General features: G+C 34.2%; 2 protein-coding genes and 1 long non-coding RNA gene across 5 annotated transcripts; all 3 read left to right on the top strand.

Moving 5' to 3' along the window:
• Positions 1-5,428: 5,428 nt before the first annotated feature.
• LOC114752602 (ethylene-responsive transcription factor SHINE 2-like) lies at positions 5,429-6,759 on the top strand. The gene is made up of 2 exons (XM_028941362.1): positions 5,429-5,618; positions 5,752-6,759. Exons 1-2 carry the CDS (start codon positions 5,539-5,541, stop codon positions 6,224-6,226), a joined length of 555 nt encoding a protein of 184 aa, XP_028797195.1. The 5' UTR covers positions 5,429-5,538; the 3' UTR covers positions 6,227-6,759.
• A 1,971-nt stretch (positions 6,760-8,730) lies between these two features.
• Positions 8,731-12,242, top strand: LOC114752598 (pentatricopeptide repeat-containing protein At5g12100, mitochondrial-like). 2 transcript variants are annotated; one of them, XM_028941358.1, is made up of 2 exons: positions 8,731-8,753; positions 9,671-12,242. In XM_028941358.1, exon 2 carries the CDS (start codon positions 9,684-9,686, stop codon positions 12,153-12,155), a length of 2,472 nt encoding a protein of 823 aa, XP_028797191.1. In that variant the 5' UTR covers positions 8,731-8,753; positions 9,671-9,683; the 3' UTR covers positions 12,156-12,242. The 2 variants fall into 2 exon arrangements, with proteins under 2 accessions (XP_028797191.1, XP_028797190.1); XM_028941357.1 differs by lacking the exon at positions 8,731-8,753 and adding an exon at positions 8,976-9,055.
• Positions 12,243-12,260: 18 nt separating this feature from the next.
• LOC114752599 (uncharacterized) lies at positions 12,261-14,055 on the top strand. Of its 2 annotated transcripts, none has more exons than XR_003740861.1 (3): positions 12,261-12,733; positions 13,796-13,899; positions 14,023-14,055. It is a non-coding gene; the product is annotated as an uncharacterized LOC114752599 (long non-coding RNA). The 2 variants fall into 2 exon arrangements; XR_003740860.1 differs by having other exon boundaries at positions 14,019-14,055.
• Positions 14,056-14,413: the final 358 nt, after the last annotated feature.

Raw genomic sequence — 14,413 nt, 5'->3', positions numbered from 1 at the left:
GAACTCAACTCGCCAAGAAGTGGGGGATTGAGTTGATGAAAATTAGACTTGTTTTAAAACGGATTTTTTGAGCCCGTAACCTCAAAGACCAAACCCATGACAGGCTAACCTGAAAGGTTGGCGGGCTAACCTGTTTTATTTTATTTTAAATTTTTTCTTCCCTTCAATACAATTATGTTTACTTCTTTAGTCCTTTATCTCATTCTCATTATTTAAAATTATCATAATATAATATATCTTTCACTTTGTATTCTGAACTTTATTTGTGGCAAAGTTAGTTGAGCAAAAAGATTACTTATCAAGCTCAAACAAATAATTTCACATTTTCATACCATTCTTCGACCTATATCAACATTGAATAATGGTTCATGATTGAGCATTTGATAGTGATTTGTAATATTGTGTTTGTGTTAATGTTGATTTAGGTTTGTTATGTTTTAATTTGGAAAGTATATTTAATCTTTTAGGATGATGTATCATATATGCTTAATATTTTGAAATGTTTGGAATTTTGGATTTCATATTTTATTTATGGTAATTTCTATTTATATATTTTATTTTAGGTGTTTAAAAATTGGAATATATTTTATTAAAAGAAAACAAAAGGCACAAAAAATAAAAAATAAAAAAATATTTTTAAAGAAAAAAAAAAGTTGGCGGGTTGGTAGGCCTAACCCACCAACTCATCCTGCGCGGGCTAGGTTGATAAAATATCAGGCTGCTAGAAGTCAGTCCTTGAGCCCACCTCGGGCCAACCCATAACCAGTGGGTTTGCCTGCATTACCGACTCTACCTTGAAGTACTTTATTTTTTAAATAGTTATTTTTTTGAAAATTAATATATATGGTAAATAATCATTAAATTTAAAAGTTGTTATATTTTAATAAAAAATTAATGCAGATTTAGTCTGTGCGAAACATGTTAAAAGTACCTTATAAATGGGACGGGATGAGTAAATAATACTAGCTTTGGTACTTAATATGAGTTAGTTGACTAATTTTAATAAATTAAGAAAATTAGTTAAGTTAATTATTTGTAATAAATAGGTATTGTCTTTTCTAAAATATATTTACTAATCATATATATTAGTTAGAATTATCATTTAATGAAATATTTAACATGTACAACTATTACAACGATTATATTGGAAAAAAATGGATAAATCTAAGAGATGAAATGGATTGTAATCTTATATTTAGAACCAAATTAAATGTTAAACTAGTTCTTATACTAAGGATTCAATATAGTAAATAATTTAGACCCAACATAGTAAATAATTTATGTCATATTACTATTTAGAATTTAGCATTTACCGTATTACTATTTAGTTAGATTATTTAATTATATTTTAAAATAAAATTACAGCCTGATTATTTTTATACTTGCTGTATTTTTTAACAGTTCAATGCTTATATTTTATGATACAAAACCATTTAAATTAATTAAATAAATTTTTATGTTTTGCAAGCGTTCTTTCTGGTAATTTTTTTTTAGGGTCTTTCCTTCTTGTTGAAGAGTACTTTAATTTAATTCAAGAATTGGCAGTGCTAAGTAAAAAGTATTACTTTTTTTAATTTATAATTTATTTTTCAAAATATACTCATTTATTGCATACTAGGAGAATATCTATTAAGAGATAATTATAATATAGCTAATTAAAGAGAGTATTCTAGCAAAACCAACACACATTTATTACATATATCTAACTTAACTAATTTTTTAATATTCATAAATTAGTTATGTAGTTATTATATTAAAGATTGTCTTAGCTTAATTAATTTTCTATCTTGGTTTAAAAAAAATCCCTGACCATTGTGACAACTAATTTTTAATATTTATAAATTTTTTATCTAACTTTTATATTGAAAACTGTCTTCACCTAATTAATTTTCTATCTCAGTTTAAAAAATTCTTGACCATTGTGATGTGCACTTCTTCTATCCATAGTACCTAAACTAGTCTCATGCACGTTTCTATTTTCTTGATAGTGTCATTAAGAGGGTAGATTTTATATCTTTTCGGTGCCGGCACTAAAACATTGAAAAGTAAACATTTAAAAAAGATAACAAAAATGACAAAAAAAAAAGTCTTTGATTATATTTGAAAACTTATCTTCGCATGAATTTAATATATTTAGGAGTATAGTAATATAACATAAGAAACAAAATTAAAAATTTATGAATAAGTAAAAAAAGAAATAGCGAGAGACCACACTAATTGCAGTGGGATGCTTTATATTGTATGAAATTTTTTTATTAGTCAATAGCATCCTTCTTGTGACTTTAATGACTTGTTTGGTAGGAGGAAATCAGAGGGGAGGAAAAGGAAAATGAGGAATTTTGGTTCCCTTTGGCTTTATAAAATTTGTAGGAGGGAAGGAAAATTTTTTTAAAGTTTCCCCTCTCCTCCCCTCCTAACCCTCTCCGCTAAAATTAGGGAGATTTAGGGTCTGTTTGGCTCAATAAGAGAAAGGAGAAGGGAAGGTTTTTAATAGAAAGAAAAGGAGGGGAGGAGAGTGGAATGGTTTTAATATTACCTTATTTGGATTTATAAAAAAGAAAGGGAGAGGAGGAGTTTTAATATTACCTTGTTTGATTCATAAGGAGAAGGGAGGAAAAATATTTTAACATGGACAATTTCACCCTTATTTTATTTAAGATATAGACATAATGATCATCACATAACAAAATATGGGTATAATAGTTACAACATGACAAAATATTATCATTTCCTCCCAAATTCTCCCAATTTTAGAGGGGAGGGGACGAAAAAAATTTTAAAATTTTCTCTCCCCTCCTAAAATTTGTGTGTTGCCAAATAAAAGAAAATGAAATCATTTCCCCTCCCTCCCTTCCCCTCCAAATCCTTCGTACCAAACACATTCTTAGAGAGGAGTGGTAATATTTTGCCTTGTCATGACCAATATATATATGCTTATATTTGATGTTTCCAAACTATCCATCCCTTTCTCCCTCACTTTTTCCACATCTCCATTATTTATTATTAAATTGCTTTTAGTTTTGACCAATCTTTTGTCTCAATAAAATTTTTTATTGACAAAAGATGCTGTGAACTGTGGATGATAAACAGAAAAATAAGCTTTATTTTTTATTATTTGTAAATTTTTTATATTTTATATAACATATATGAATGCAAAATATTCCAGTCACAAGGCCAGAGAATATTTTTTTGGGACACAAAATGACGCACCTAGAAAGAAAGCAAGGCCACTTGTCTTATAGAGTTAGATATTAATTGTCTGTTATAATTATATTTATTTAATTTTAATAATTATAAAATTATAATTTTATATAGTAAATGTCATTTATAATTCTATTTAAAACAAATTAAATAAAATAAGGGTAAAACTGTTTATACAAAAATATTTTTCCTCTCCTTTCCTCCTGAACTAAATAAGATAACATTAAAATCTCTGTCCTTCCTTTCTTTCTAATCAATTAAAATAAGATAACATTAAAATTTCTCTTCTCTCCTCACCTTTACTTCTCTCCATTAAAATCCATCTCCTCTCCTTCCTTCTGTTGAACCAAACAGATCTTAAGAGCTTGATTGGCTTGATTGGTGTGAGAGGAGAGGAGGGGAGGGGGTAAGAGGGATTTGACTCCCCTCTCTTTGTTTGGATTGCTAAAAATTTTTGAAAGGGAGGAAAAAAAATCTTAAAGATTTTTTCTTCTCTCCCATCATAACTCTGCCCTCCTAATTGGAAAACTTCAAAGAGAAAGAGTAATATTTTAGCTTACTTTAGCTAATATGTTTGTAACTAGTGTTTAATATTTTCATATATGCGTATAAAAAATAATAACTGTTATACTCTTATCAAATCATAAAATATCCCTCCTCTCCTTCTCTTTCCTCGTTAATCCATATAAGATAATATTAAAATTCTTCTCTTTCTTTTCCTTTCCTTTCCTTCCCATCTTTTGAACCAAGCACATGCTAAGTCGTTAGTATATCTTCATGCTATACATGTGAAAAGAAGATGCTACTAATTCAGTAGCTTGTGCCAGTTATGTGCTCGCCATCAAGACTGTTCGTCCATGGAGATGGATGGGAGGGACCGATGAGTGATGACGCGAGTTAGTATTTCTCATTTTATATAAAATAAATGTTTTCCTCTCTGATCGCGTCTTTGCTAGTTTGCTCTCCCTCTCCCGTTGTTTACTCTCTATAGCCTTAATTTAGGTGCTCATCACTTTGATTAAAAGATTATGAGATCTGAATATTTCACATCTAATTTGAATGTTCAATTTTTTGTGTGTCTATTTGTTTAAAATAAATATTTTAATTGATATAAAATTTAAAATAAAAATAATCTTTTAACTATTATTTTTTTAAAAAATATTTTTTATTTAAAAATAATTATTTAAAAATTTTAAATCTGAACCGTTCAAATCAGATCTAGATGGTCTAGATCTGATGAGCTTATCTTTAGATGTGTCTACATGATTAATTTTCTAATGAGGTATTTTTGGCAAATTTTTCCTTAAAAATAAAAGTGAATAACCAATAACAACAAAAAGTTATACAGCCAAAATTTTATATATGTTCAATTTTCGGCTTGCCCTTGCCCCACCAATAAATGATGGAAGCAAAAGCTCCAATAACGAAGAAACATGTAGCCGCAGTGTCCCAAATTCTGTCAACCCACAACAACCTTCGACTTGACTTCCCTGAACCATTTCTCACTTTTGGACATCACCAAATGACTAAGTGAACGGGACGTTCTTGTGTCCATACAATTTCACTCGATAATTTTCTGATCCATGGTCCCTCTTGTTCCTTCCGTATGGGAGATAAAAGGGAGTGTTTGGCAACCTCCAAACTATAGTTTTAGAAGTACTTTTCCGTAAAACGAGACAAATTCCTCTATATATTTACTGTGTAAATCGTAAAAGCACTTTTAAAACTATGGTTTGGTTTCTATCCAAACACCCTCAAAATCTTAAGTTTTATCTTTAAATCTTTATTTTTTCACAGAAGACAACTTGAGAATCTGGAAAAAAAAAGAAAAAAAGCAAGCAGTTTCAGATTATATCACATGAGCGATATGAGGGATTCATAATTCAACAAGGAAAAGTGTCTTCTTTTTGGGGTTCACACAAGAACACAACCCAGAGTGTAAACACAAGTTGCTTTGAAAATGTGGCTGGAAATTGAAGAGAGAGAACATTATCTCTCTCTCATAAAAAATTACACATTATTATTATTATTATCAGTATATTGTTGTGGGGGAGAAGAGAAGGTCATTTAATTGAGTTGTTAAGGAGCTATGGAATTATCAAACCTGTGCAGGTGAAACCTTTATTGCAATTTGTACTATTCTAATCCCGCTTTCCGACCATTCCACCGACAATCACTATGAATTCACAAACACCTCACAAACTCTAATGAGTCTCTCCTCCTTGACTTTGTGCCCTCATCATCCCACTATTAATATGCCCTCCATCTCCATTATTCGTACTAAAACTTGAACCTTTTCTTTCCCTTTCTCTCTTTGTTTGATCTCCACGCGTCAGCATGGTACAATCAAAGAAGTTCAGAGGAGTAAGGCAGCGCCAGTGGGGCTCTTGGGTGTCAGAAATTCGCCATCCTCTGCTGTAATCACCACTTCCTTGTTTATTTATGGTTCTCTTATATTCATTTCATGTACATTAATAACTAGTCCCGTTTCCTACCGTTAAGACTCTGGATTCTGATATATATTTCTCTCTGTGTCTGCGTATGTTGCAGAAAGAGAAGGGTGTGGCTGGGGACATTTGAGACGGCAGAGGCAGCAGCGAGGGCATATGATCAAGCAGCCATTTTGATGAATGGTAGAAATGCAAAGACAAATTTCCCAGCTCCATTGAATGAAGCTGAAGATGGAGGAGGGTCTTTCTTGTCTCCCAAGGCTCTCTCAGAGCTGTTATCCACAAAGCTTAAGAAATGCTGCAAGGACCCATCTCCTTCCCTCACTTGTCTCAGGCTTGATTCTGATAATTCTCACATTGGTGTGTGGCAAAAGAGACCAGGACCTCGCTCGGATTCCAATTGGGTCGTCAGGGTAGAGCTTGGCAAGAAACAAGCACAGCAAGGTGATGATAAAACTGCTGCAGACGCCATTAGCAGTGAAGCTGCAAGCGAGGTGGAAGATGAAGAGGCAATGCAGATGATTGATGAGCTTCTTGATTGGAACTATCCGTGTGATTTCTCCAGTAGCCCTTAACAGCAAAAAGATAACCTTACCGTCTCAGAATTCTTGAATTAGAATGCCCAGTTTCTGCTTTCTTTTGTTAATTTACTCTAGTCTTCTTTGGAAGAAAAAAAAGATGACAGTGAGACTTTTAATGGCAGTTCTGATATAGTCTAGTAAAGTACAACATGAATGAGTCTTGGATATGTAGGGCTATCTATCTGGAAGATACTGTAGATTATGGACAAAGTGCTTGGAATAACACGAGCCTCAGGCACTATTTTCTGCAGCCAAAGTCCTCATAGTTGAGGACAGTTCAGAGCTTGTTTTTCCTAATCGGGTTCACCTGTAGATCTGTGATTCATAATTGAGGCAAACAAAAGGACTGGAAATTGCCAAGTTGCCTACTCTCATCCTTTTTTCTGCCTTTGATCCTTCTGCCTATGGCACGCTGTCAATAATTAAAAGTTCCCCGTTCCTTTTCCAATATCCATGTACCAAGCATTTGCTTTAATGCTTGTCCATCATGATTAATCAGTGGGGCTTATAAATTGGCCATTCTCGTAGTAACATTTATAACCCGTGCATTAATGGGCCCTGAAATAACTCTTTCACTGAATGTGAAGAACTTTATGTTCAACTATAAAAATATAAAGTCTGCTGGAATCCTCACTCTATCTTCAAGATTTCTCTCGTAAATTTTCACTGTTCAATATGCATTAAAGTGCTTTGGCCAAAAAAAAAATGCATTAAAGTGATCTGACTCAAAAATTAATCCATAACGAATAGGCAGGGCACTTGATTGCTAGCAAATCGAAATTATGCGGTGGATAAATCTTCCACTTATGTTTCAATCATCGTGTACATGAAAGGCAATAAGTCTCCTTGAAAAGTCTTTCTTGAAAGATGATAGAACCGATGAGTTCAGGAAATCCGATGGCATGTTGGATCATAATACAGAATAGATAAGCAATAAGGCTTCAGATCATTGGGTTTGCCATTTAAAGAACTCACCTACCCCCAAAACACAAACATAAATAAATAATGTTCTCTTCCTTTACTAACTATCAAGCAATTAAAACTTAGTACGCGTGGCCCTGATATGCTGAATCCATTATTGGCTTTCTTCCTTGTTTACAGAATGGGTCCTTTCCTTTCTTTAGATAGACTCTCTCTCACAAATGATCCACTAAGCCTGAGGTTCAAGAAAGGATGAATCGAAATCCTTGCATGAAGATTGCTGACATATAAAGAACAAGGACAAAGAATGAACAAGCTGATTAAGTTTCTAATATGAACAGAAACACAAGTTTATGAACCAAAAGAAAGAAGGGAATTGTACCGGAACTGAGTGCGAAAATAACATGAGTTTGGAAATAGACACATGGTAGGTACGTTATTTTCAAAGTTGTTATGACAGCAATTAAATGGTGTCCTGTAATTTTAAATTTCACAGATACACCAACCGAAAAGGGAATGGCTGTAGAGCCTTCCATTGTTGAAAACGAATGAAAGTTGCCTAATATATATAAACATATAAGAAGAAGAAGAAGGCAGAAAGCAAAAAAAAAAAAGAAGATATCATGCAAACTTGCAATCTCTCTTGACAATTTACAACTGTGCTACTACTGCTACAAATGATGCAAAGTCAGCTGTCAGTTTCCTAGCACCAAAGTTACAGTGGTCTGCTTTTATTGTGGTTTTGTTAACTTCGACAATAAGTTGGCTTGGCTTCTACAATACCATAAAGCAGAAATTGACATGAAAAGAGTGATAAGCCTTCTAATTGGGTTTCAATAAATACTCTGCTTCAAGCATCAAGGAGGCACAGTACAAATCAAGGCAAAGACTTGTTATTTGTAGCAAATATATATTTTTCTAAATATATCTCTATATATAAATGGATAGATGTGAGAAAGTAACAGTGAAATAAATGAAAAAAGAGAATATATTAAACGTATTAAACTAGAGATAAAATAGGTAATAATGCATTAAATGTTCAGATAAATTCAAAATGGATCTTATAAAAAAAGACAAACATATTCAAAAAATTAGATCTTATAATAAAAGACAGAGAGAGTATTTCTGTAATCACCGTTTCACAGTAATCAAGAAAATTTTTAGATCTCATTAATATTACTTTAAAACTAAATAATTTTTCAATTTTAACCATATTTAATATACACTTTCGAAAAAATAAATCTACACAGTAATAAATAAACAGTAAAAGAGTATATTTATATTATAAATTTTAATGGTATCTCTTCTTCCTACTTCATAAATAAGATTATAAATAGGAACAGACAAGTATTATAATGCAAAAGGCAAAGGAATAGTCTGTGTCACTTACAGAGCAGCATGCCTCATGTCCTTTCATTATAGTTGTGAAAATGATCCAAGAATGTAATATGAGAAGAAAATTAATGGTAAAATTAATGAATAAGAATTTTTGGGTTTTAACTAGGTGTTTGAATGGTTTTTATCAAAACCATGATCTTCTCTGCAAAACAATCGTGTTAAGAAGTATCCAGACGCCCGGAAAATTGTCGTTGTTGTGAAGGTGAGAACATGTAAATATCTTCAAAGAATCATCATGGCAGCTATTTTGAGCGCGATTACAATTTGTTTCAACAAACCGCAAAAGTAGAGAGCGAAAGATAGAAAGAAAGGATGATAGTGACGGTGAGACTGTTAACAAACAGATGGGAGTCCTAGAAATGATCGAAATTAAGAGATTAAGAAGGAGGCGAAGAAGGATTAAGGATAAGGAAAGATTTATACCTCGACGGTTGGATTGCCACGGCTGTCGAAGATCTGCCTTGCCTTGATGCTTTGGGTGGTACTGGTATCTATAGATCTGAAGTGAGTGAAAGATGAAGAACAATTTCGTAGCTAAGATATAGCATTGATTAGATGTCGAAAGAAAATAATTAATGTAAACACATAGATATTAATTTCTATTATGAATGCCTCTGAGTTATGAGGATTTATGATGGGTGCTTTGGATTCACTTCAGTAGATAGTCATGTAAAAGTTTGAATGGAATGTTCTCATCTATCTTACTTTATTTTTATTTCTTTTTAAGAAATGGTTTTTGTGCCAGAAACATCTTTGATAACGGTGTTTGATTACTACAGGTAGATTTGACATGCAGCGGTGGTACCTTTTCTTAAGCTGCCGTTCCCAGCGGTGCTGCCACCGATATGCTTCACTTTTCTGGCATCTGGTTTACCACTTGTCTGGGTCGTGTTGGTTTTTGACAGTGCGCTGGCTTGCCTGCTCTTTTCCCCGTTATATGAACGGAAATTGTCTTTCTACGGTCATCTCTATTGATCTGCGATGTTAGAGACTCCGGAAATGTTTGAAGTGTTTTTCATTTTAATTTTTAATTTCAAACTCGTTCTGTTCAAACACTTTATAGCCCTTGACACTGGTCATTTTGGATACGCACTTTTTAAGAAATGGTTTTTGTGCCAGAAACATCACGTAGATGAGGAGAGGTTTTAAGCGAAAAATGAACCGACCCCGTAAGGCATCACAAATGGGAAGGTGCGCTGCTCTTGTAGTTCTTCGAAAGTTGCATGGATCACTCAGAAAAGACCTCTGCAATTCCATACATGTTCCACTTTCCCTTTGCTTCTGCTCCGAAACTGTTTCAGAGACACCTGCTGAAACCCACCATACCCCAATAAATGAGCCTTCCGGAGAATTTAATAATCAATCCGATTCACAAGAACAAGAACGGCTTGAACAAGTTCGTGAGTTTCAAAATTTACTTGAAAAGGGCCGCGGTCATGCTGTCCAAAGGTTCATCAAATCCCTGGTTCTCTCTAAAAACCCATTTTGTTCTCCCTTGGACCTGCACGACTACTTCTCCCTCTCAGCACCCTCCTTGAAACCCCTTTTCTCAAATTTGCTTTTCCGGGCTTGCTCCGAGTCCGAGATGGTCGATGAAGCTATGGAGTTATACTACTTGATGAAGAAAGACGGTATGCTTCCTTCGACAGGTTCGGTGAATCGGTTGCTCGAAACTTTGATTACTTTGAAACAGTATAAGAAAATTCTTGATCTATTCCCGGAATTTGTGGAGTCTGGCATTCAACCCAACACTTTCTCATACGGCAAAGCTGTTCAGGCTGCAGTGATGCTGAAGGACTTAAAAAGGGCTCTCGAATTGATCAATGACATGGAGGAGGGAGGAGTGAGCCCCTCTTCGTTTATTTATAACCTGGTAATAGGTGGGTTGTGTAAAGAGCGGAGAATCACAGATGCTCACAATCTGTTTGATGAAATGATCAAAAGGAAGCTGGTTCCGAATTTGGTTACTTATAATACGCTGATTGATGGATACTGCAAGGTGGGAGAGATAGAGAGAGCTTTGGCTTTGAGGGAGAGGATGAGGGTGGAAAATGTGGAGCCTAATCTTGTCACGTACAATTCTATGTTGAATGGTCTTTGTGATTCACAGAGGATGGCAGAAGCGAGGTCATTGTTGCAAGAGATGGAGGCTAACAAGTTTTTGCCGGATGGATTCACTCAAATTATATTTGATGGTGTTTCAAGTGGAAATAATAATGGTTTGTTGGACAAAGGGGAGATGATCAACGAGTATACTTGTAGTATTTTGTTGGATGGATTATGCAGAGCGGGTATGGTTGAAAAGGCCAAGGAGGTTTTGACCAAACTAACAGAGAGTGGATTTATACCAAGTAAGATAGTGTACAATGTGTTAGTGAATGCATACTGCCAAGCGGGTCACATAGAGAAAGCCATACTGACAATTGAGCAAATGGAAGAACGTGGGGTGGAGGCTAGCTATGTGACGTTCAATACCCTCATTAACAAGTTCTTTGAAATAAAGGAGGTGGACCAGGCAGAGAGATGGTTGAAGAAGATGGCAGAGAAGGGTGTTTCCCCAAGTTTGGAGACTTATAACATTTTAATTAATGGTTACGGCTGCATGAGTCAATTTGAGAAATGTTTCCAGATTCTCGAGGAAATGGAAAAGGCAGGGATAGAGCCTAGTGTCTTGAGCTATGGTCTTCTGGTAAATTGCTTATGCAAAGGAGGCAAGCTTCTTGAAGCGGAACTGATCCTTGCGGATATGGCAAACCGAGGGGTTTCTCCAAACGCAGAAATATATAATATGCTCATTGAAGGTAGCTGCTCAATGGGCAAAATGACAGACGCCTTGAGACTTTTTGAGGAAATGGTTAAAAATGGACCAGCTCCAACTCTTGTGACATACAATACGCTCATATATGGGCTCGGAAAAGATGGAAGGATAACAGAAGCTGAGGAGTTTTTCCAGCAAATGGGTAGCAATGGATACAATCCAGATGTAATCTCATACAACTCCTTGATCTCAGGATATGCTAGGTCAGGTGACACCCATAAATGCCTTGAATTGTATGATAATATGAAGAAAGTGGGCATAAAACCTACAGTTAGGACGTTTCATCCTTTGATCAATGCAAGCATCAAGGAAGGGGTTGTGACAGCAGAGAGGCTGTATCAGGAAATGTTAGAAATGGGTTTGGTTCCAGATCGAGTTGTATATAATGCGATGATTTGCACTTACGCTGAAGAAGAAGGGAATGTTGAGAAGGCAATGTCTTTGCACCGACGGATGGTTGAGCAGGGGATTAATTCGGACAATGTAACTTATAACAGCTTAATTTTGGTATACCTTGCGGATAAAAGGGTGTTGGAAGTAAAGCATCTTGTTCATGACATGAAGGCCAAAGGAGTGGTTCCAAAAGCTGATACATATAACATACTGGTGAAGGGATGTTGCAGTGTGAAGGATTTCAATGAGGCGTACTTTTGGTATAAAGAAATGTCTGACAGAGGCTATTCCCTAAATGAACGCATCTGTTATCAACTTATTTCTGGACTTAGTCACAAGGGTATGCTACAAGAAGCTCAAATCGTTTCCTCAGACTTGAGTTGCAAGGCATAAAACGTAGTACAAGAGAGGATTTGCATTTTAATAGGTCCAACTCGTCTCCTCACCATTGAATCGCCAAGGCAATGGCTTCTGCTACCTTAGTATTTTCAGGAGCATAATTAAATTTGTATGCTGACCTTCCAACATTAAGGTGCTTAGTCAACGTAGTTAAAGGTGCTTTGGCAAGATATACAGATGCTTTCACAAAGACATTTAACATTTTTATCTGTGTTAGAATTTAACTTAGACGGGATCAAGTGATTACTGGCAGAGCCCAATTCGTTATAACCTTATTGGATTATATTTTTATCTTCTTCAATGATGATGACTACTTTAATGGTGCTTTTAATGTTTGCACTTGATATCTCTGTGTGTCTGTAGTTTTTATGGTGCTTTATTTTAGTGTTTGTATTTTACACAAGCATAGCTATTATTCATTTGAACCTGCAGCGATGATATAATTAATTCCATTTTGTGATTTAGCTGGCATAGACCAATATTACTTGCTTGGGCATTATCAGACAAGCACCTGATTAAAATGTGACAGTGCAACCAGCTTGCAAGAACTATCAATGTTGCCACTTTGTGGGGTAATTATCATCAACCATGACCTTCCGCTCTCCATCTCTTCTATCTGTCAGTCTACTTGAGAAGTAGTATTAGGCATTCGTTTTTTCTTCCTGTTTAAAATTATGATATTTTTATGTATTTAGGCATTTGTAGGACTAGGAAATCACATGATATCATCGAGAGGGATGATATCATCCCGTGAACACAATAAGTTATATTTAAAATTTGAAATTGTCTGATATAGCTAAGAAATCACGTTGAACGCAATAAGTTATTGATGTGAGCAACAGGGGACACTTAATGTGTCTGCTATCAGACCCTTATAGGGTTCACTGTTCAAAATAAAGATCCCTGTATACACAATGAGAAACAAGGGACACTAGCAACCTTGTGATCCTGTGCATTCACTAAAATTTATCATAGCGTCTGATATTGAAAACCAATGAACACAATAAATTGTGATTCCAATAGGGTTCGCGTGAAGGTCGATTCTGCATTAGACAATCACATGATATGACAATTTAAAATTTAAAATAATCATTTAAAATCATGTACACCAGATAATATCATGTCTTAATCTTTCACGTGAGCAATATATTAAAAGAGATACACAGACCATCGTATATGAATGTTATCCATGTATAAAATCTAATTAGGTACTAGATTATTGTGTGTGTGGCAATCATCTTCAAAGTGCTTAAACAGATATAACCACAATGCATTCATGTGATAAAAAACTGAACAGGATCCGATCTATTAAATAATGGTAAAAAATATATGTACATATCATTATCAGTACAAGTACCTAGGTAAGAATATATAAGATTCTACCTTTGTTATATCAGGGTAATTATTGAATCCTTATCATATCTTCTACCTGGCAAGAGAATCAGTTGAAGTCCTAATTTGCAAAGATTCTTCAAATTAATATAACAATCCCAGTTACTTGAAACACTAGTAAAACATCTGAATCAGTCTACTGTTGCTTCCTTTAAGTTGGTTTTCTTGTCCAAACATCTCTAGTCTTTACTATTGGTTGTAGTATTTGGTCAGTTGCAGTTAATATATTTTGTCCGATTCAGATTGTGCCTGTCGTGCTTAGGATGTTCATCTGCTGTTCTTGTACACCCTCATTGAGGCAATGAAGTCTTGCAATTTGTGTGCACCAAAAATAATGAAGGCTCAGGTGACTGAACTATAAGTTTGGCATGTCAGTGTTGTTAAGTTGCTGGTTTGGTGGTTTTCAAATGTGTTTATAATTTGGCTATTATTGATTCTCCTTCTTTGCATGCTTCCTGCAAAAAGATAGACTCTCTTGCTGAGAGGAAACAACTAGGGGTATGTTTGGATTGGCGTTGGGTAAAACTGACTTATAGTCCAACTGACTTTTCTAACTGAAATTAGAATAAAAGTCAGTTATGGTATGTTTAGATAGGTGCTTTTAAAAAGTTAGTTGAAAAAGTAAAAGTTGTTTGGATAAATAAAAGTTAGTTCAGTTGTAAAATGACTGAAAATGGCATATACTATATTGAATAATAGTGTTTGATATTTTTAATATAATAATTTTAAAAAAAAATCTAAAATTATTATGATAAAATAAAAATAATTTATTTGTGAGATTATAAAATAAAAATATGTCACCAAGAAAAATTTAAAAACACATTATAGATAATTAATTAAATATATATAATGGACAAACA

This window comes from Neltuma alba, unplaced genomic scaffold, assembly GCF_004799145.2.
Source record: "Neltuma alba isolate B1F8T4 unplaced genomic scaffold, ASM479914v2 tig00007445_pilon, whole genome shotgun sequence".
Classification (NCBI taxonomy): Eukaryota; Viridiplantae; Streptophyta; class Magnoliopsida; order Fabales; family Fabaceae; genus Neltuma; species Neltuma alba.
Note: the sequence above shows the minus strand (reverse complement) of the source record. Positions and strands in the feature narration are given on the sequence as shown.

Excerpts from the sequence above, each read along its gene's own strand:
- LOC114752602 (XM_028941362.1), top strand. The coding sequence starts at position 5,539 with ATGGTACAATCAAAGAAGTTCAGAGGAGTAAGGCAGCGCCAGTGGGGC. Across the intron at positions 5,619-5,751 it reads GAAATTCGCCATCCTCTGCT|AAAGAGAAGGGTGTGGCTGG; the intron begins GTAATCACCACT and ends CGTATGTTGCAG.
- LOC114752598 (XM_028941358.1), top strand. The coding sequence starts at position 9,684 with ATGAGGAGAGGTTTTAAGCGAAAAATGAACCGACCCCGTAAGGCATCA.